General features: G+C 36.1%; 2 protein-coding genes across 2 annotated transcripts in view; one reads left to right on the top strand and one right to left on the bottom strand.

Moving 5' to 3' along the window:
- Positions 1-2,800: 2,800 nt before the first annotated feature.
- LOC113674460 (cytosolic iron-sulfur assembly component 2A) lies at positions 2,801-8,362 on the top strand. The gene is made up of 6 exons (XM_027190939.2): positions 2,801-2,926; positions 3,487-3,506; positions 4,540-4,684; positions 6,166-6,215; positions 7,054-7,099; positions 7,438-8,362. The coding sequence occupies exons 1-6, from the start codon at positions 2,851-2,853 to the stop codon at positions 7,536-7,538; spliced, it is 438 nt and encodes a 145-aa protein (XP_027046740.2). The 5' UTR covers positions 2,801-2,850; the 3' UTR covers positions 7,539-8,362.
- Positions 8,363-8,778: 416 nt separating this feature from the next.
- Positions 8,779-22,456, bottom strand: part of LOC113674462 (NBAS subunit of NRZ tethering complex) — a 38,061-nt gene continuing 24,383 nt past the window's right edge. Inside the window, exons 43-63 of the mRNA XM_027190940.2 lie at positions 22,248-22,335; positions 22,021-22,065; positions 21,283-21,522; positions 20,441-20,576; positions 19,999-20,075; positions 19,340-19,640; positions 18,621-18,687; positions 17,961-18,071; positions 17,770-17,845; positions 16,784-16,900; positions 16,058-16,118; positions 15,729-15,844; positions 15,232-15,333; positions 14,366-14,586; positions 13,806-13,920; positions 13,143-13,351; positions 12,388-12,679; positions 11,311-11,453; positions 11,085-11,208; positions 10,775-10,900; positions 8,779-9,905 (exon numbers count right to left, since the gene is read on the bottom strand). Coding sequence (XP_027046741.2) covers positions 9,579-9,905; positions 10,775-10,900; positions 11,085-11,208; positions 11,311-11,453; positions 12,388-12,679; positions 13,143-13,351; positions 13,806-13,920; positions 14,366-14,586; positions 15,232-15,333; positions 15,729-15,844; positions 16,058-16,118; positions 16,784-16,900; positions 17,770-17,845; positions 17,961-18,071; positions 18,621-18,687; positions 19,340-19,640; positions 19,999-20,075; positions 20,441-20,576; positions 21,283-21,522; positions 22,021-22,065; positions 22,248-22,335 — 3,094 coding nt within the window. The 3' untranslated portion in view covers positions 8,779-9,578. The remainder of the gene's footprint in view (positions 9,906-10,774; positions 10,901-11,084; positions 11,209-11,310; positions 11,454-12,387; positions 12,680-13,142; positions 13,352-13,805; positions 13,921-14,365; positions 14,587-15,231; positions 15,334-15,728; positions 15,845-16,057; positions 16,119-16,783; positions 16,901-17,769; positions 17,846-17,960; positions 18,072-18,620; positions 18,688-19,339; positions 19,641-19,998; positions 20,076-20,440; positions 20,577-21,282; positions 21,523-22,020; positions 22,066-22,247; positions 22,336-22,456) is intronic.

Raw genomic sequence — 22,456 nt, 5'->3', positions numbered from 1 at the left:
ATGGAATATATTTGTCGTATGACAAAAAGTAAAATGTTGTTAATGGTGACGTCATCCTTGCATCTGTCCTCAATCAATCAATCATCTCAATTAGGTCGGGAAAAGACGATTGAGCAACACACCAACCACTTACAAAATGCAGAAATAAATATTGCAAGCTACAAGAAGTACATTACAGAATGAAAAGTTAACTATACAAATTGACACGCTCTTATTAAGCTAATGAACTAAGGTAGTTCTTAAATTCTGCAAAAGACGTAACATCAGGCATATCAGGGCGGGGCTGGTTCCAGTCTAATAGAAACCGTCTAATAGATGTTCAAACAGTGAAGGCAGCGATGTTTTTATTGTAATCAATTTCTTTTTCCGCATAATACTGCCTCCCCCCTCGACCCGACTTTGTTTCTACAGTCGCTGTGGGTCCACTAGTCGACGGTAAATATGATAACAGAATTATATATCAAATAGAAATAAAAATAATAAATATGTATTGTTTCACTTATTAAGAGTAGTCTATACTCAAATAACCGGAGCAGAATAGAATTGTAAAAATGGAGAGTTACATATAAAGATGGTAATGCACAACAAGAGAATATAGAATACTTTATATTCTCTTGTGCATGGATATATGTTACAAAGATTTTAGACACAAGAAGGGCATTGACCATCATAAACCGACCTTTCCAGGCTCACCATGCTCCGGTTTGCATGATCAAAGAATGTTTACATTAAAGAGATCAAGAAACTTAGTTTAACCCTTAAACTCCCAGAAGTGATCAACATGTAACTTCTCCCTACAATATCCACACATTATCCAGCAGAAATGTAATGAGGATGAAAAGTTTAAATGGTAAAGACCGAGTTCGACATCTAACTGAGATCAGCACGGTTTTTAATAACTTTTTCCCATAAGCGGCACCCTTATCTGTACCGTAAGGCGAAATCCAAACACAAAGCCTGTTTGCGGGATAAACAAACGGCGGTGAGAGCTCTTCATCAATGTAACGATGGCTCACCAATTAGAACGCACACACTTATACAAGCACCGCACTGAGGGAAAATAAACACTTTTAAGTGACAGTTGCAGTTTAAAACATGCACCTACAGCTGTCACATATTACTTTTCAGTGATAACGGTCATAATGATCATCATTTTTATTAAGAAAAATTTACAAAGAGAAAAAGACTTCCTCCTCCGCAACTCAATGGGCGATATCTGTCATCACTAAGGTGTCACAGTCAGTGGAGTGCTTGCATTCGTAATTGGTCAGTGAACAGTAAAGAGGCACAAAACATATGTTGTACCCTGGCTTCTTCATCGTTGTCTCAGTATCATCTCAAAATGAACAAAACGTCTTCGTCATCTTCTGCTAGTGTCAGCCGACGAAACGATACAAATGATGCATTTGATGGCACTCAGGGGGAAGTCATTGCATTGTGCAGCGCTTTAACGCTAACATTCATTCTAGTTGCCGTAGGAAACCTGCGTTTAATCGTAATGTGGCTTTTGAACAGAGCGTTATGGATACCAAAATGTAAAACACATCATTCAAACACTAACTAGAACTCGATTAAAATGAAATAGGTGGAACACAAGCTGAATATTTTAATGTCAGGAAGTTGAAGTTAATGACCTAAGAATGCCTCTCAAATGATGGAAATAACAACGGTAGTGTTAAATAAAAATTGTTCAAATAAATGAGACATATAATTAGGCACCACTCGTCTACGTTTAAGTCGGCAAGAAATGATAGGATAAGAACTGTGTCTCAGTTCAGACAACTTCCAGAATCATTGCCGGTTTGGTATATTTTCTAAAGAAACCAGAACTTCAGAAACAGCAAATGTTAACAGTGATGAAATCTCCCAACCGGGAAGGGAAATTGACCTAGAATCGAAAGATGTCAGGTATAAACAGAAAAAATGAATTTTTTGGACGTGTGTGAAAAAAGAAAAATGGTGATTACCGTCAGATTATATTCTATATATGCTAAATTTTTTAGCAGGTATTTGTGTTTGAGGTTGTTAGGAAACTTTTCATTGATAAAACGAATATGGGGAGACAGATGTTTCAAGCTTTTCAAAACACGTCCTGGAGGCTAGGAAAGTCGACCGAAATAAAACTTTTGAAAACTTACAGTTTCAATAGTCGCCTGAAAAAGCCTGAATTTAAGGAAGGTATGAATTATGACCAAGAATTATAAAGGGAAGGGGGGGGGACTACAGGAAAATTGACTGCCAATTAACTGCCAATGGGGGGGGGGGGGAGCATGAGAATATTACAGAACCTGATGGGGGATTAGGAAAGTCTTTTTTCGTACCTCAACCAAAATCTTCCGACCCAGCCCTCTTCTTCTCCCCAGGGGATAAATAATGACCGGTCCCTATGAAGGGCTTGAACTCGTACCTAGATCCTACCGTGTAAACTGTAATTGAAATTTTCTTGGCCGTGGAAGGTCTGGGTAGAGACTAAGAATGGCTCTGTATGCAACGAATGCTTCATTAATCAGTCAATTCATTTGTTCGTTTATTTCTCCAATCATTCGCTGATTGTTTCATTTAGCTATCTATTCTTCAACCTTTTAACTTGTTCATTACATAATTATTTCTTCTTGGATTCATTTACTTAATTTTCCATTTCATTATTCGTTTCCCCGCGTTACCGTTAAAAATGAAAGAAACAATGGGAAACGAATAATGAAATGGAAAATTAGGTAAATGAATACAAGAATAAATAATTATGTAATGATAACGATTCTCACCATTGGTAACCAATATTCTTACTAGCCCCAGTCTTCCCGTCGTATTGGACAATAAATTCAAGATGGCGACGAATTTGTAAGCACTGGTATGTCTGAAAATCTGAGTCATGCTGCTGACTGTGAGGGTGACGCAGTTAACCTGGAACTTGTTCAAGAAATCTTTGGTAATATTTGTGTTAACTGTGCCTCCTTTGTGGCAAAAAATGCTCAATACAAGACAAACAAACTTGTACAGTACTATTCAATCTGTTCGTGACCGCAATTACGGAAACTAATTTTTTTTGAAACGACGTGGAGATTAGCTTTTAGAACCTTTTGACTCCAAGGATTGAACAAGTATGAATTTCTCACCACATTTTTAATACATTTCAAAGCTGAAAGGTGATGAGAAGAGAAAAAGTTATTAGCTAGGATATTTTTCGATGAACTACAAAATTCCCACATAAATTAGAAGCTTTTATAGGTAATGATAGAATCTTTAATGAGATATTGGGAGTAAAAGGATCAAGGAAACAACATTCATAACACTTTTCTTGTACTTGGAAAAAATAACAAAAACCTTGATTAAAAAAATTGATTTTGCATTTGGAGAACTCACAAAAGTGAGCTAAACATCAGGGAAGTTAAGCTATACCCATATTATAATTTACTCAGTACAAAGTTCACTTAATCTTAATATTCAATTTCTGTGACCTAATTTATTTTATTATTATTTTTTGTTTAGATATTGTTAAAGGTATAAAGGTAAGTAGAATACAGAAGTTAATTTGATATTGCACATAGCTGAGTGATGGAAACCCAGTCAGGTATCGGAAACAGAATTTAGTTATTTTGATGCAAAATACCTCCCTTATCAGTTTCTCATCCAGACAAACAGACTGATAATCCATTATTTGGCCTGTTGACTGCCACTGTATGTAAGTCTGTAGGACAGCTACAGAATTCAAGGTCCCAGAGGTTTATCTTGATGGGATCCATCTTGTCAGTGCACTTTGAAGATTAAGTAACCAGGGGTTAAATTTTCTGTTTTTTTTTTTTCCATCTGCCAGTCAGACAGCCAGCCAGTTGAACAGTTATTTGACTTATAAGAGAGGGTGATGTGTGTTGTTGAACATACTTAATTCTTCTCACATCTTAGGCATGATTTTCCTGCATCAACAGTTCCATCTTGCACCAGCTAATGCCTTCTGTTTCCCAGCTTAACAAAGAAAACAAGCATAATTTTAGCCTTGATCAAAATTATGCAAGATAAATTAAGCTTGAACCAATCCTCAAAAAGAGAAGTCATTGTAAATAGTCACACTTTCCCAAACCTTGGATGTCATCAGGAAGACTACTGGAGAGGGTGATATGTAGGAATGTTGCAACTGTTTTGAAAAATGTTTGGAAATCAGAGCTTTTTAGATTTGATTAGGTAGCGATACAAATTCTCTTGCTCATCTAACTCCCAGAAGTGATAAACATGTTATTTCTCCCTATAATATCCATACATTATCCAGTAAACAGGTTGTTAGAACACTCAAACTTATCAATAAGAAGTTGTCATGTTGATCTAAAACCACATTCTCATAACTAATTTTACATGGAAATGTGTAGTTGCCAGAGGGGAGACTTAACAATCAGATCTTGGGAATCAAAGGCTAAACATCAATAGTACTCTTATTCCAAACAGAGTGCTTATATGAAGCTGGAGCATTGGAGCATGTATATTACTGGTTTAAGGCTTGTTTCTGCTTCAATGATGTAGAAATTTTAATTATTTCTTTTCTTGATGAAGGACCCTGAGTTACCACAAACTCTAGAGGAGCTGAATGTCATTGAAGAGGAATATATTAGAATTAACAAGTTTGGAGATGATGTATACAGCATACAAATAGAATTCAAACCCACTGTTCCTCACTGTTCCCTTGCAACCCTCATTGGTGAGTTAGCTACTCTTGAATTTTGTCCTGTGATTCTATGCAGCCATATTAATTCCCTCCCCTTAGTAGGATGAGCTATTAAAGAGGTTTGCTCCAGAAATGTTACAATTTAATTCATAAAATAAGTGAATTACATATTTTAATGGTTCCTACTTATGGTCTCTGAGAGGACTGATTTGATTATCCTTTTGGTGCTGAAAAAGAGCAAATTTTTTTGTTACTGCGGGTCTGTACAGTAATAGATCACAGAAGACATAAAAATGTGGTAAAAACAGCAGTGACACACTAGTCTGCATCTTTGTGTGTAACTCTTTTGTAACCACATTTTCATTTCATCTGCATCACAGAATCGCGCCCATTGAAAAACGTCGCACGGGAAAATGCAAATAAGCTAGAAAAGAGAAAGAGAGCATGCGTAACTTCACGCAGGCCTGTCAATCCGACTGTCAATCATGTAATCCCCCGTGTACGCAGTGTTCGAAAGTATTGTTTCTTGTGCAGACAACCGAAACGTAGCGCTTTTCATCGAAGAAGAATAGACGTAATTAGTGGCGTTATCTTGATTAGGTTATATTGTTTAAAAATCGGTCAGATGTAAAATTAAATTACCTTTCAAATGCCGGGTTTTCAATTTGTGTTAAGACTTAAATGCGGCAGATTTGCGAGGTTCGACCATCAACTTCGCCAAGAAAGCAAAACATCACAGAAATATTCCTTTTAGTAAAATTTCCGTACTGCCCCATACTATCGTAAAACAAATCAGTTTTCCCAATGGTAAAGTATTGTTTTTGTCACTCTATCCAAGAACTGAACGTATAATGTAGTGTGGGGCTGTGCGGAATTTCACCTTCATTTTTGGCCCGTTATTGCCGTCAGTTTCAGATAACACGTCGGTAGTCTAATTACTTTTCGAAAAGCTTAAGTATACGTTGTAGATTCCCGCTCCACGTAGGTGCACGCTCACGCTCATAAGCTTACGGATGAACACTTCACGCTCTTTTGATATGCAAACGCGGCCCTCGCTCTTTACCGACGAAAAGAGCATTTCGTCATTTTGAAACAATGCTAATTGCTCCAATTGTATCTCCATTGTCTCTAAACGGACGCAAAGCGAAATTTTACAACTCCCGTTTGGGAATTTGTCAATTCAGATCTAAAGCGACCGAAGTTGGCGGTGAGCGTTTGCAACCTCATTCCTGGGTCATTGCGCCCGCAAAGCATCATGGGTACCCCACTTTTCTCGGGCGACGCTTTTCAATGGGCGCGATTCCGTATGGGGATCTAATACAGAACAGACAGATGGCAACATAGAGTTTATTGTGAACTCTACCATTTCAATGTATTTGAAATTATATCACAGACTGCCTTTAGGGATTCCATGGAATAACCTAACTTTCCAAAAATTGTCTTAAAATGAACAATTAACTTGATCCAGGAGGATGCCAAAACGATTTATCATTAGCCCACTGTTTCTTTTACAGGTCTATGTTTGAGGGTTAAATTGGAGCGTTCATTACCTTACAAGTTTAAGGTGAGCTTTGTTATTTTAATCTCATTTTTATAATACCAGAGACAACTACTGATAAAGACATCTGACTAAAACAGCCCTTTGCATAACAAATCTCAGTTTATGTTACCATAAAGTTAAGTGTAAAATGAGACCAGGTTGTTAAAAAAATCCAATATAAAATTCTGATCAATGTTATATTACTTCACTGTGCTTAGATTTCCCTCATTGGTTGATTATATTTTACAAATTAATAAACTTAAGACACAAGTAAGAAAAGAAGACAACATCAAACTAAGGAGATAGTGAATCTGAAATATACTGTGCAATACTATTGTTTAGCATATAAATTGCAGTGTTTAACAAGGATTTCCAGCCTTAAGAAAATGCATAAATTTTGGAATTTTTTATTTGTTTGATATCGTCAATCAGCTGCTGTCACATTGCTCACCTTTTGCGCCTCTCTGTCAGTTTGACAAATGAATGGCAAAGCATCCACCATTGTTAATTCAAGGTCCTTTGTTGAATTTTCTTGTCAGGAAAAGCCTATGCTGATTATATAATAAACAAAATAATGCATAGTTGCTTGTAAGTATGGAATTTATCTTCTCATGTTCAAATCAATACCTTACTTGTTTGCTGCTCTTACTCATGAGATGTTAAGGTGAATTGACATGAGAAGAAAAAATCCTTAATTACATGCCCCCTTCCTTATTCCCTACATTGTATTTATTTTGCTGGGATGCAAAATAAACTTAATATTTAATTCCAACCCTCCACTAAATGAGTTACTTCTTAAGAAGGAATAGTCAGTAGTTCAAATTCTGATAATATATTTAAAAATGCTTTTTTTAATTTGCAGCTTGATATCTTCCTTTCCAAAGGAACTCATTCAACTGAGGATGAAAGTATGTTATAAATTGTTATTACATCAGCCATTGTGTGAAGTAAAATTAAAGGAAAATGCCATATGATTACCAGCCTCAAAAGCAAATGTTTTGACTAACATTGTCTTTAATTATACATGTACTTTTGCCACATCTCCTCAAGTTATTAATTGCAATTTTTTTCACAAAGTACTACTTGTAGTCACTCCAGTGTAGGTTGTTGATTTTGTTTAAGCTTAGTGAATGCCTGTTTACATCCAAATTATTGTTTTCTTCTGGATGTGGTTTAAAACCTGTACTTTCTTCTTGAAGTATCAGCAAGATGTCTATGTAAAATTATATTTTGTTTATCTCCTTAGTCAACAAACAGATAAACGACAAGGAGCGCATAGCAGCAGCAATGGAAAACCCAAATCTGAAGAAGATTGTTGAGGATTGTATTTCCAATGAAGATGGATAAACTCCAGTTAGATGGCTTACATACATAAAATTTATCATACGTGTGAAACATGCTGAATGCTATGTAATTTTAACCTTTGACTAGATTATCCAGACAACACAAATGCTGTGCAATATTTTGTAAAATAATGATCACATTTCATACTCTATCATTTCAGGCAACATGATGGTCTTTTAAAACTCATATCAAGTAATGGTTGTCTGCTGTAAGTCTTTGTATGACTTTCAGTAAGTAATAACATAAAGAAAACAAATATCTCTTTACTTAAAAAAATGTTTTTAAAGATATACTTACAGAATTACTAGGCACAAAACAATGACATCTAGAAGATGATCCACATTTAATTATGTTTGGAAAAATTTTCAGAATGCTTCAATTCATGAGTGGTATTGTTATTTAAAATATACAGGTCAGGAATATATTGAAAATTGAAAATTGTATGAAAGAGCAATTTTTTCAAGAGTTTATTTTTAGTCCTGAGAAGGACAAAATGTCAGTCTTGATAGTTAATTATAATAGTGTTTGACCATATTCCTAATGTTAATTTGCACAATACAGGCCCTAAATTATTATACATGCAGTTCATTGCTCTTAACTCTACAATGTTGGTACTGTGTATGGAGTTGCTAAATGGTAGAACTTTTTTACTTAATTTTTACCAAAACTAATAAACAAAGGTCTCTAAACTTCATGTTGATTTAAATGTTCTTCCTTTTCCTCTCTTTTAACTGACAAAACAGAGCATGAAAACAGGTTATGTATGCTTGTCTTCTAAATTTAAACATTTCTTTGAGACATCACAAATAAAAAGCTGTCTCACAAAAGTGGTGAAAACCTTCCTCATACTACTTTTCCCAATGCTTTCTGTTTCTTATCACCACTTCCCAGTCCATTTAGTGATGGTTTTAGAGCTGAACGATTTAAAATTCAGGGAGTAACCAGGTGTGACAAATTGGCTGGATGCATAATGCAAGGCAAGTTCACTTTCAGTTTCCATGAGCAGAAAAGCCTTTCATCAACTCGTGACCATGGTAGGTCCTTGGAGTCAAAAGCTGTGTTCTTGCACATTTAAACTGGAGATGAATTTGGACATAGAAAATCACACTTTTTATTTGTGGGAATTTAAAATGGATGTTGAATGACAAAGGTGAATTCTGTCCATTGAGTGGTACTGACCTTGAAAGCAGCAAGTCGCCAATGATAATCATTTACTTTTCTACCAAGAGATGAGATCACACAGTTTGACAGAAAGAAATAATTTGATACTTGACAGGCAACCATCCATCAATTAATTTAAAATTCTATGATTATTCCAGGAATATATTTCGGTCTTATGAAAGACTAGCATAACTACATGTATTAAAATAGTGGCTTTTGTTAAATCAATTAGGTTAATTTGTTGATATCAATATATGCAGCATAAATTTAAATCTGTCTACTTGCAGACTCTTCTCCAGCTTCTACCTCGTATTCTCTACAAAATTTGTTTCCACAACTAAGACATCCAAAGACATCATTGCAGAAACTTATCATGGGACTTCAACTGGTATTCTTTATGAAGCTCAATTCCTCATATAAATAATGCAAGTGCACACATGCACTTTGTCTAGGCAATAAAATGATCTTGAGTGCAATTTGGTGTTAATAAGAACAAGTGAATTTTACAAAGACAACAAAATTGCACAAGCCTGTAGCAAAAGTGCAATATGTAGTCTGAAAAATTTACAAATGCTGATTAACACCCAATTGCAAGAGAAATCATGTTATTACTTGTTAATAAACTACATGAAAAAACATCAGACAGTCAAGACAGACACAATTTTGAAAGCTTGCACATGCTATTTGTAATTTGCACTTATGTTTCAACTTTGCACTTGTCTTACATGAGAACGCACTCATTATCAGCCAATCAGAAGTACATAATTCTTCATGTACATTATTAGCTTTAATACAAGAAAAGTTCTAACACAGAGTATTTCTTGATGTCAAATGCAAAGGTCTCTCAAGAATGGCATAGAATGACATATAACCAAACAAGCGTTATCTTCTGAGCCATCTTGATAAGGCACCTAGTGCACTATCAAAGGTCCTCAAAGCTGGATGTGTCCCTTGATAATTCAACATCAATGTTCCTGCCTCACCCCAATGGCCTGCCGCCTGTAATTGGGAGGCAACCAGCTTGACTCTTGCACCTGCATGAGATAATTCAGTTGCCACCTCAACTGCATCAGTGTCCACAGATCCATCAGGGTTGCTAGTAACATAGCTGATCAGAGGGGTTAGGAAGGGAGTTTTAGCAACGTCTGCTGTTAGGCCAAGAGAAATAACAAGTTCCAGGAGTTCATTGTCATATGAATTTGAGTTGGCCTGTAAAGATAACAATACTACGGTTTAGGTTACATATGAGATTGGAAAGATTTATAGTAAGAGGCTTTTCCATAGTCTGCTGTGAGTCTAACCAATGCTAAGTCATTGTAACACAACTTTAAGGAAAAAAGGTTCAGCAGGGTTTCGGTTTTACCTACATAAGTTTTTAATTGCAACACTGGGCTGACATTTTGAGCCAGCATTTGTGATGGGTTGGTAAAAGTGTCTTAAAAGGCATAAAAATAAATACTATATAGTTGCACTAATCTAGAGTATGCTTATCATTATGAACCTTGCCCAGGGCAATGGCTGTTGGGATTAAACATTAGCCTTGGTTTTGACTTCTCTAAAGTAACAGTAGTGCACAACAGGATCTTTTTTTGTAGGAGTTAAGTAGAGGTGTGAGGGAAGAGTAAAGGGAAAAATAATAATGAACAGTAAAGTCTGCAAAACTGTAAACCAAACTAGGTTAAAAATTAAGTAAGGGTTGAGGGGGGGGTAAGTTTCTAAAGAAACTGTAGTGCTGAGATGGTTGGGGGAGGGGAGGGGGGGTATTACAAGATCATTTTGTTCCAGAAACTGAGTTGATAATGTAACTTGGCCACTGTAAACAGTTTCTAAGGTCTAACAAAAGGCTTGCACTGGAAATATCAGCTTTAGAAACTCTTTACAATAGTTAATTTACATTATCAAGTCAGTTGATAGGGCCAAATTATCTAAATAAGATTTAGCTAACTAGTAATCGTGTTTTGAACAAATCCCCCAACTGTCTCATGTAACACATTTTAATGTGAAGTAAAAGACTTAATCACAGGAGGAAAAACTCCTAAAAGTCAGAAGAAAGAAGTTCTCAGTGAATAAATTTTTACCTTAAGACTCTTCATGTTTTCTATTGCCAAGTGGTGCATAGCTTCCATCTTTGAAACCAAGGCAAACTTCAATGCATAGAGGGTTTTGCACTGGAGCAACATCAGATTGTACACATGAGAGCAGCACTGAAAATAAAATTTCACCATAATACCATGATAAGCAAAGGTGACATGCTACACAAAGCGTATGTAATATTTCATTTTAAGGTGTGTGGCAATTCAACCATGCCTCACAAGGGTGGACTTAATTTGAGCAAAAAATTTTTCCACAAAATCATTAATTCCACTAAGAAAGTGTCTACAGCTGTACCTCTACATTGAGACTTGTTGTATGGCACAGCTGTTTTAACATGTCAATCACACTCTCTCCATCACCATGACATCGAACTATTTTGTCCATGAGTTGCACCCAAGGGTTTGCTGATGGCTCCTCGCTGAAATATGACAATTTCTTTTTTAACAAAAATCACTGCAAGATATGCATAACTTATTGGAGAACAAAAGGATGTCAAACAAACCTCAGCCTGATCACTTACTTGAGTTCTGTAGCTGCAAGCACAGGCCATATCTGCAAGAGGGTTCCTAAACAAAGCAGCTGTGAGAGGGAGAGGCTTTCACTCAAAAGAGTCTCAAACAGTTGGTGCCTCTTTGTGTCACTATCAATGTCTTCCAGTGTAAGCTGTACCAAGACATACATGAGATAAGAAATTAAAATTAGTCAGTTATGTTTACTGATCACTTTGTATGTGATGCTTAAAGAGTGTTGTTTACTGGGCCTTCCTTGTTAATTTGCCAACAACCATTTTGTGACCAGCAACTTTTAACTGTGGAGTGAAAAAAAAGATGTCTTTTGTATAGTAACCTGATCTGCATTTCAGATGTACTATTTGTGATTGGATTCCTCTGTGGGGAGAAAAAGCAGTTGAAGTTTCCAAAACTCCCAAAAAGGCTAGTGGCTTCATTACTCAGTTAGTAGTGGCACCCAACCAGTATCAAGGAGACAGAGGTTCTTTTCCCTTTGAAGCCTGGATGTTTAAAGGTTTCTCGTTTTGCAATGACTTTTGTTATAACAAGAGAACAATGTGTTACTTGTAACATAATTATCTGAATTATACCAACACAACAGAAGTACTTTAAAACCTAGTGGACAATCTGCAGTAACAGATGACAAGTCACAGGATAACTAACAATAATACAAATGGTGGTTAATTGAGCTGCACTTGGTTAGTTCATATTGTAGAGTGCTGCACTGTTGTGTGAAAGGTTGAGAGTTCAAGCCTTGGAACAGACCAAAACTCGAGTCTTGAAAAAACTGAGGAGAATGTGCAGTGCAACATTGTATGATATTCCAGTTTTCTTGGATAAGGGTAATAAAGCATAAGCTCCTCTCTTGCATGTTCTCTGAACTGGTTGGCAGGGGACATTAAAGAATCCCTGCACTTCGTACAAAGACTATGGGAATGTAGCTCCCACTATTGTGGTCTGGCCTTTTTATTGTTTGAACAGAATCCCAATAAAACTGACTTTAGAACTGAACTGGGCCAGCCTGTTAAAATATCACCAACATGTAAAGGAGCAAATTTACACATGAAATCCTCAGTGGCGTATGTTACCTTTATGTTCCATGTTGATGACACAATGGCATCAGTTTGATAAAATAACAAAAGAAACGTGTCTTCTCCACTTAGGTCAAAGGACTCTTCCATCAACTGAAGAACTGTGGTCTTTATTGCAGCAGACACAGTTACATCTGCACAGAATGGTCGTAAACACTCCAAGACATCCTCTTGATTGGTCATCGTCCCTCCCTTTTCAATATGCATGCTTACTGTCTGAAGAATTGTCCGTAAAACATCTATGGGTTTCTTGTCACTAAGCCAGGGATGAGAAGAGTTTTTTGTTTCACTAAGAACAAGAAACAAATTAAATCACATCACAATGTTGCAAGCCATACAATTCAGCCAACTCACTGTATAACATGAAACATGTCACTTTCTTAGCAAACATGTAAGTCATTTGAGGAATATATAATGAGAGTAAGTTTCCAAAAAAACTGTGAAGTTGCATCGTTGAAGCTACTGTGGAGATAATTTGGTTTTGTCAACTGGGTTGATAATGTAAATTGGCCATTGTTAAAGAGTTTCTAACAAATCTTAAAAGAGAATAGCAAAGAAGAAAGCTTATGACTAGGCTATAACATAATGTAACCTGCTAAGAAAACACTGTAAATGATTCATTAGATTTTCTATGACTGTGAAGTTATATTAGAAAGCTGTAGGTCATCCCAAGCAGGCAGGTGCACACCCCCTGCTCCCTTTCCCAAGACTGCCCCTGCTCCCACACTATAATTATAATCTGAAAAACTAACCTGAAAGATTCCAGTACAACTTTAAGGGTTTGCTGTACTGTCTTTCCCACTCTGCCTGTCTGTGGTTTTTGGCGAGATGCCAGCAAAAGAAGCTCATTGATGGTGTCCAAAGATGCACCTCCTATCAGCATGAGTGACACTAGCTCACAAATCTCATGTGGTTCAGAGCGGGACAGTGCAAACAGGCGAGCATAGCTTGTACCTATATCCTGCAAGGAAAACAGGTCCAGATCACAAGCATTTGTTAAAACAAGAATAAACAAAAAAAGCATTAAATATCTGTAGCCACAGAAAAAAATGAATCTTAAAAAAATGAATCTTAAAAAAATGCATGTATTGTGGGCACTCTTATGTCACGTGTTTATGTTGGAAATATGTCACTAGCCCATTTGTTAAAATAAATAAAATAACAAATATTTAAAAATTGGGAATAAAAAACTTAAACAAAACAATTTTAACAGCAAGAAATCCATTATCTTTGCTATGTAACTTGTTTTCCTGCCAGTTGACTGAAAAGTATGATGCTACCTAATGCATTCAAAATGATGTCATCTTTCAATAAAATTTGCACAGTGGAACTTCAGTTGAAGCTTTGCTGGCAAATTAAACTGCAATTACTGACTATTCCCATTATTAAAACTGAATGTTTGAACAACAACACACCTCATCATGCTCTGTCAGTTCATAAATAAGGGGATCAGCAAGGGACTCAAGGTGTCTACAAGACTGTTCCAAATGGGTGATGACTTGCTCAAAGGTAACATTCTGCCCAAGAGCACTACAATAAAAAATATTTCATCAGTTTGAAACCTATTATGTCATATGCCTCTTCAGAAAAGGTAAGTAAATAAAACCCAACATCAAATAGGAGTAACTTACAATAGTGTTCTCTGACAACAAAAGTTTAAAAAATATCAATGATCTCAGTCATTGTCAGAATGGATGTGTATGTGTGAAGTGCCTTTTCCTATCTGTTCTGCTAATTCTCAGAGAATCAAAAGAGCGGGGAATTCTATGGGATGAAAATTTATAACCTATTATCCTGAACCTCTGAAAATAACAAAAGAAAACAGAACCATTTTGCCTTTTTTGGTGCAGACACTGTACAGTGATAACTGTGATGTTTTGTTCTAAAACTACAATGCAAACTACCAAGCCACAATTCCATAACAACATCAGATAAATCTAACCCTATATTCAATTCAACAACAAACAGCTTGTACCTTTCTTCCTGGCTTTCACTGATTCCCTTTTTCTTCAGAGCAGCATCTTGTTGTCGAGCAAATCTCAAGGCTCTATTCACAATTTCTACCCTGTTTTCAACTGGTATGGTGTCCACAGCTAACTCACTGAATGTTACAGAATCAACAAATTGTTGAATGCCTTGAGCTGACAGGCGAGCTAGCTGTTTGTGACAAACATCATAACGCTGAGACCAGTCAACCTGCCACAAATTATTTAACAACATTCAATAGAGTAACACTAGCCTCACTCGAATCTCACTAACTGAAATTCCCATTCACCTTAACCCTCTGACCCCCAAGAGTGACTTGCAGTTAACATCTTCTCACAAATCACCTTTGAATCACACATCATGAGACCATGAGAAAATAGATATAATCAGCAATGAGGGAACCAATTGATCGTTAAACAAATTCTTCTTGTTGGCATCTTTAAGAAAATGTCAAGAAAACAGTACGGACATATACATATTGATATTAGAGTGTCAAGTGTTAACATATCACATTTTTCAGTAGTCAGCTGGCCCAAACCCAAACTGTTATTTTCAGTTGTATGTCAGGCAACTGATGGCAAAATTTGAGAAATGGTCTGTACCTGAACTGGTCAGTTAAAAGATCTTAATATATCAATTCTCTGAATTGCCTGTCATACATTTCTTTAAATTTTAACAATGAGAATTTGGTTTTAGATTGAACAATATCGTGGTTGATATTTTGTTGCTTGTCATCACCTTGTAGGAATACTGAAAGGTGAGATTACTTTTTTTTCATCTCTTGAAGAGGAAGGTATGAGGGATGTCTCTACTCAAACAATATACAAATATATTTTCTAATCCTTGAACACCTACTGGTTGATCTGCTTCACTTTCTTTACCCTTGCGTTCTCCTTCCCAAAAGAGTTTCTCCACATAGACTCTGTACACACTTGATGATTCTAGAGAGCTGCCGTCCTGTAATATGAGAATTTATTACTTGTGAGAAAATCAAACTCAGGCTTTTCTTGAAGCAGTTTCCAACAGATAATGTTTCCTACATAAGAAGAGTGAGATGGTGGATCAAATAAAAGATTACTTTCCAACTACAAAAAAAAATTGTTTTGTGAGATTGCTTTTTTAGGTTAATGTACTCCCATGGAGAGCAGAACCATAAACAATCAGCTTTGAACATAAAACGTTAGTTACTTTCATCGCCAACTTACTTAATAATCTATCTGAGAACTTACATGAACACTGTATACACATGCTCATGTAATAAATAGGGGATAAAGAGCAAAACTAGTCTGGGCAAAACAGCACTTATTGTAAGTTTAGTTCCCTCTTATTCCATTCTGTCTAACAAAACTTACCTTAGTGGGGATCTTTGTTGCTAGCTTTGCCAACAAATTAAAATTGGCTTCTGTCAGCACAGGCTTCAACACCTGAAGAGGTGAGTCTGCTGTTGTGAGTTGTTTATAATCCAGACCTGTAAAAAAAACAGTCTTTGAGCAATGTTACAAATTTCTGTGGAACTGGTGTCTAGTATTCTTCACAAAACATGGGTGCAGCACTAGGAGCAGGAAATGTGCTGGACTCTTCATCAATAAGGTGGACCAGGGGATCTTTAGTCAGACAGATCATCAATGCAAAATGGCCTAATGAAAATAAGAACATGAACACTCTGAGTCACAAAGCTTACTAGGAGCAGCAGGTTTTATCTTCTTCAGTATTCTGAGATGAGACTGAGCATCTATCTTATCCTGCAACCAGATAATATGTAAATCAATTCTGTGTAGCTCTCTACTTAAAAGGTAATAGGACTGAGTGGAGTCCAATTCGGTCTGTAATCATACGAGTGACAAATCCAATACAAGTAACTGCGCAGCAGAAGTCCAATTTGTTTGTCACAAGTATGATTACAGCAAAATTGGATGACATGAAGTCCAAGTACCAATTAATCATAAAAAATATTACAATTTTCATGGTTCAATGGTTGCATGATGGTGATCATTTATGGTGATTAAAACCAAGGTTGTGATTGGTTGATTTAAACTACAACTTTGAATGCAATTGATTAATTCAAAATACAAATTTGAATGTGATTGGTTTATTGAACTGTCCGATAACAAACTGTGCGCTAACAAACTGTCCAATAACAACTTGGCAAGTGAATTGGTGGAAAATAGGAGTTTTTAAACCGATCACAATTGAGGAAATTGTAACTTTTATGATTACATACTGAACAGTTCCTTAACCTTTTGACCACTTAGAGTGAAGAGCATCTTAAGTGAATTTCTTCTTAGATTATCACACATTTTGCAAAGCATTTTGTCCATTGTAACATTATAGGGGTAATGTTGAAAGGGAGAGACTATCAAAAGTTATGGAAGCTTTGGAAAAAAAGTGTTGTTAATTAGCAACATACCCTCAAGGTGTTATCTTTGTCCTCACACTGTTCCAGCAACATATAGTAGTAAATTAACCTGGCATGTTTGGTGCCATCAATAGTCACATACACGTTCTCGTGCATCCGTTCCAGTACCTTAAAGACAAAGAGAGAGAGGATATTGACAATTTTAATTTGCAAGATTTTGCATTGCACTAAAATGTGTATCACAATCATGGTTGTTGCCCCACTAGACAAATTAACTGCTTAATCAATAAGAGTTAACTGGGTTACAGAAAAAATCGTGATGTGGCTGCTTTTTTGGGCCAATTTTTTTGGTTAATTTAAACTACCTTTCTGCATAGTTAGACCCAGGTTAGTCAACTCTTGTCAATGCCGTGCATTGTTTTTTTTGCAAAGCATATCAGTTGCTGTGATCTGTGTGGGAGATGTTGTTCTGTGTGGCACAAACAAGTGCATTAAGCTTTTGAATGTGGCATCTGGTAACAAAGGCATAGCAACAGTAATCTTTTCATTGGTGAAGATAACATGCTATCTTCATGTGTGAAGAGATCACGTTATTGCCCAAAAACTCACTTGGTATTTTATTGGTGTTTATATAATAAATAAAATATCTTACCACCCTTGTTTTCTCAGTCCAAACTGTAAAATACAGAACCAGTTTTTCTGCTCAGTTTTATGGCCTGCACACTTTTCCCAAATTGGTTATAAATCTGAGCTGAGAAAACTTGGTCAGTCTGTAATTTGGAGTGTGGACCTTGAAATCAGTTAGTAAGGGGTATGCATGGTAAGTAGGTACCCATAAGTAAAAATTACTTAACTTGATCAAATATGCGTAAAAGAATCACTGAAAGTGTCAGCGAATCCTCCTAATTTATTTGCCATGTGCTGTGATTTTGCCGTGAGAGATTGCCATCCCAAACACCTACCTTAAATTCCATGACCCATTCCCTAAAACAATACCACTTAAGATTAATTAAAGTTACACGTAAGCAAACACTCACTTTGCTTGGATCCTGAAGTAAGGTGTTCATGATTTCAAGTTTATTAACTCTTTCTTGAATTTCTTTTGTTGACAGGCTGAAAAAAAATTAAAGGTGCTTAATGACACATTAATGAACTGTATACTTACAGAGTAATTCAAGGAGTACTCATGTTCATTATTTTGTTTCTGAAACATTCCATTTTGACATACTTGCTGTCTGAGAAGAGACTCTCCAAATGGGTCATAAACATCTCCCATTTGGACACATTATAACGCTCAGCTAAAGACATTGCCGTGTTAAAAACTTCTTCTTCAAGTGCCCTGCAAGAAAAAAACCAATAAATAAATTACTTTCATGAAGAACAAACTCAGCGAAACAATTAATGTAATGATAGTATAGTTTGCTGGTTTGCTTTCTCTTCATTACATTTTTCTTCACTTGATTTGTGTAAAACCTCTCCTTACAATATCACTCCTGAATCACACATAAATAAGGGAAATGAACACCAGCAAAAGAAGCTCGTGATGATGAAACAAGTTCTCCCTGTAATCACCTTAGGATATGTACAGAGAACAGTATAAAGGATATGCATACTGATGTTAGGGTGTAAAGGTTTTATTGTGCATTCTTTCACACTGGGCTTGTGTTGTACAGATGCACCAGCAACCACTTGCCACTACAGGTCAGTCTAGCACAGCCTGCTTTAAGGTTATTACTTCCTAAACAAGTTTTTGCGACTAATTCTTTTCCACTTATAAAAATAATTAAACAAAACCAATTCAAATTGTTCAGTATGACCCTTGGTGCATCCTCCCCTTTAACCAAGTATTTTACTTTCTCACTTGTACAAAATGTTGAACAAAACTCACATGGCCAATCCCAGGATGGTCTCTTGCTTGTACTCTGGATCTTGGGCAAAACGACCAATGTCAACTCCTGCAAGTTGAATTAAATATTAAATCATTCAACACTGGCCTGAACCAAATTGTCAAACCATTTTCTAAGGTGCAAGAAGTGTGCACCCAACCCTTTCCATCAAGATGACGTGCAGCTTTCTAAAACAACTTCACAGTATTGTTATACAAAATCTGCTGTAAAGTTTGCTATGTAATCTCAGCAGCTCACTTTACGTTATTGTTTAGTCATAAGCCTTCACCTTAGTTCTTTGATTTTCAAATTTTGTTAATGTCACCCTCAGTTACTGTATCCCATTCCTAAATGTTGCACCCCTCCCAAGAAAAATCCTGGATCTGCCCCTGAGTCTTACTTCATTATCAGGATTCTAAGCTCAACATTTTCAAAGTCACCCTAGATAACAGTCCATAAAATGATCACCAAGAGTAAAATTGTAGCACACAGAGGGGAAATCGAGTAATATTACATGAGCTATCAAGCCACTGACTACAATGCTTGTCTTTCAATTAAGTATGATTGTTCAGTTGGCCTATGTATGGCAGGCAATTGTAGACTGAAAGGCAATTTTCATGGCCAATTTAGTTGCTAAATAATGTACTTATCTGCTTACACTGGGGAATAAAATGGTCACACCTTGGAGAACATGTTTGATTAATTGATTACATTAACATACCCTTTCCCAGGCTCTGGAGCAGTTGTCCCTGGGCAAAGTCAGCCATGTGGTTGTGATAGCGGACCAGAAAATTTGCAAAGTCCTGGGACTTTTTAGGCCAATTATTGTGCAGACCAGCAGTAATGTGACTCATGACATGATCAGTGATGTCAGAAGGTAAGTGATGGTAAACATCAGCCTGATGAGTTGATAGTGAGGGCTGAATGATGTTGTAGGTGCTAACAGCAAAGCAGTATGCTGCCATGTGAAGACACAGGTAACTATCACCAAATCTGCTGAAAAATTCATTCACTTCTGATGCCTGGAATTTAATGAAAAAGTACATTCATTTGATATGTTATGGTACATGTTGAAGCTCTGTTAGGGGTGAAGTGCTTGCTGAACTGCATAATGTTTGTATGTACTCCATTTCCCATATAAACTTGATAGACGTAGGTTTACAGAAAAAAAGGTTGTTTCAGGGTCAAAAACTCACCGTAATGAGTTTGGAAAAGCAAAACATAAGTAAGAAGACTTTGATTAGGCTACTAGGAGCTGCTTAAGGTATAATTTATTTCTATCATGGGAGCTATTAATTATTGATAAGATTTTTCAATCTTACTAGCAAAATCTTGGCATCAAATCACGGATTGATTGACTCCATGGGGTCTCTTACTAACCTCATGTAGTGCCAGTAAATATGCTATCCCAAGAGTAGTGTCTTCTTCTAAAATTGACTCTACCAACTTTATTAGAACTGTAAGTAATAACAATAATGATAATAGAAAAACAATTATAATAATTATTATTAAAATAATTAATGGCATGTATTCTGCAAATTACATCAACATGTGACAATGATTAAATGTGAAATACATATTATCTAAGGAAAAAATATGTCAAAAGTTGCAACCTTGTACCTCATAAAATATTACAAATTTTTGCACAGATCTAAATAAGTCCAATTTTGAAGTGTGTCTAACACTGGATTTTAAAGTGTTAAAATTAAAAATTATGTATCAAAATTTCCAGTAATATAAAAGTAGAAACAAACCAGGAACAACAAAATAAAGGAATAAAGGTTTACTTGTCATCAATGTAGTACTGAACATCTGCACATACCTTCATTGGTAGGCTCAACAATCTCTCCTTCGCATCTGCTCTCAGACAGTTTTTGTGTCCTTAATAAACAACGACTGAAAAGCAGAGGCTTGTTTGCCATCTGTTTTGCAATGTGTTCCTCATATGGCAATTTATCCTGAAATCAGATCAAGCAATGTTGCATGTGACATGATTGATATTACTGTTTGCTGGCTTTGCAAATCACTCTTTTCATTTCTTTTTTTGTTTTTTCTTTTTTTAATATCTCCACAGTTCTCCATCCCAAATAGACACTCATTATTATGAGAACCTAAACTAAAACAATGTGAATATTTGACCTTAAGAGGCAAAAATCTCAATTCTGTTTCTGCCTTGTATGAATTGAATTTTTGTGGGAACAGGAATTATTTCTCAAAGTCAAGTGACCCATCAATGCAGGTGCTTCAGTCTCCTCTATTGCCATAACCACACTGTGTAAAAAGTAGTCCTGCTAGGTGTTCTCTTTCTCTGAATGGAATTCTAGTCAAAAAGAGCTAGACTGCAGTTCAACTACCTTGCCTTATTATTCTTGTAGCCTGCAATCCTTCCCCAGGTTGCCATATTTGATTTAGGGTCATAGTGCCCCCCCCCCCCTTCATCTTATCCACCCATGGTAGAAATCACTTAATTCTCTCCTCAACCTTCCTCTACTCAAAAAAAATCCAAGATGGTGGCCAAACATTTGCTTTGACAACACTATTTGAGCTATCTCAAATAATGTTGTCTTGAGCTATCTCTGCTCTAATCAGTGCAGAGATAGCTCAGCCACCATATATTTCAAATGTCTCTCCAAGGTACAAATATATTTGCCTTACTGCACTAACCCCTTTCATTCTTGTAAAATTTCTTTCCACCAGTGACTGGTAGAAAGGGTGAAATCGGTGTGTGTTTACAGCCTGTGAGACTGGTTTGATTAGTTCACTGTTAGACAATGTCATCTGTTCATCCTGAAGTGGTCTGATCCATTTCATGGTGCTCTTCCAGAATTTTTTGTCACCTACAGCTGACAGCAAGGATTTAGATTGTGTCAAGAGACTCTGATCTGAAGAAGGCTCCTCCTTTTCCTACAAAAAAATTTAGTACTTAATTACTAATCAGTAAGAAATTAAAGCACATGCTGCATGCATGAAATATGAAAAAAAACCTGTTTATTTCCTTTGATAAAAAATATCAGCTGGAAGATTAGTTGAGATTTTTAATTTTTTTTCCACAGCTCAAACTCCAATTAGCATCACATGTCTGGACATCAGAAAGGGAAAAGGAGAGCAGACAACCCAAAATACCCATAAGAGAACTGTGGAACGGGAGCTTATCTGAAACAAAACTTGAGTAAAATAAGAGCAGGACCATAAGAATTTTGATTCAGCCCTATATGCCAGTGGATATCAGGGTATCAAGTTGGTGGGTACAAACATGAGTTATTTTAATTTAGGACATAAGCTTTTAAATTTACTGCTTTCTCTGACCATCCTGGCCTATTATTTGCAACTGTGAGTATTCTCTTGAAGACAAAAAAGTGCCTGATTGTATTTAGCAAGATAATAATTTGTTTCACACTGTACCTGATCTGTCACTTGCATGTGCTGATTTAACTCCTGATACAAAATCTGTCATGCAAGACAAGGACGAATTAATCATTTAGAAAAAGGAGAAAGAACCAATTCTGTACTAAGAAAAGACAACATAAACTATCTCCATGTTGCTAACAGTGTGCAGGTGACTGTAAAGGTATGTTTTGAAGTAAAATTCATAAATCTACAAAAATTAATAACAAAATGGTTAATATTACCTGTGTTTCTAAGAGACTTCTGGATTTAAGGAGAGATTCCAACTCATCTGGTATGCAGTGGGTAAGGGCAAATGCTAGAAGGCTTTGCCTTGAAAAAAAAAATGAACACTGAAAAAACCCTCCACTCTATTTCCAACTTTTCACTTTCCATGAGACAACATAATTTTTCAACTGGAAATTATCAATCAATAGTATCAAAATTAAATCAT

Source organism: Pocillopora damicornis, chromosome 4 (genome assembly GCF_964200805.1).
Source record: "Pocillopora damicornis chromosome 4, jaPocDami1.2, whole genome shotgun sequence".
NCBI classification, from domain to species: domain Eukaryota; kingdom Metazoa; phylum Cnidaria; class Anthozoa; order Scleractinia; family Pocilloporidae; genus Pocillopora; species Pocillopora damicornis.
Note: the sequence above shows the minus strand (reverse complement) of the source record. Positions and strands in the feature narration are given on the sequence as shown.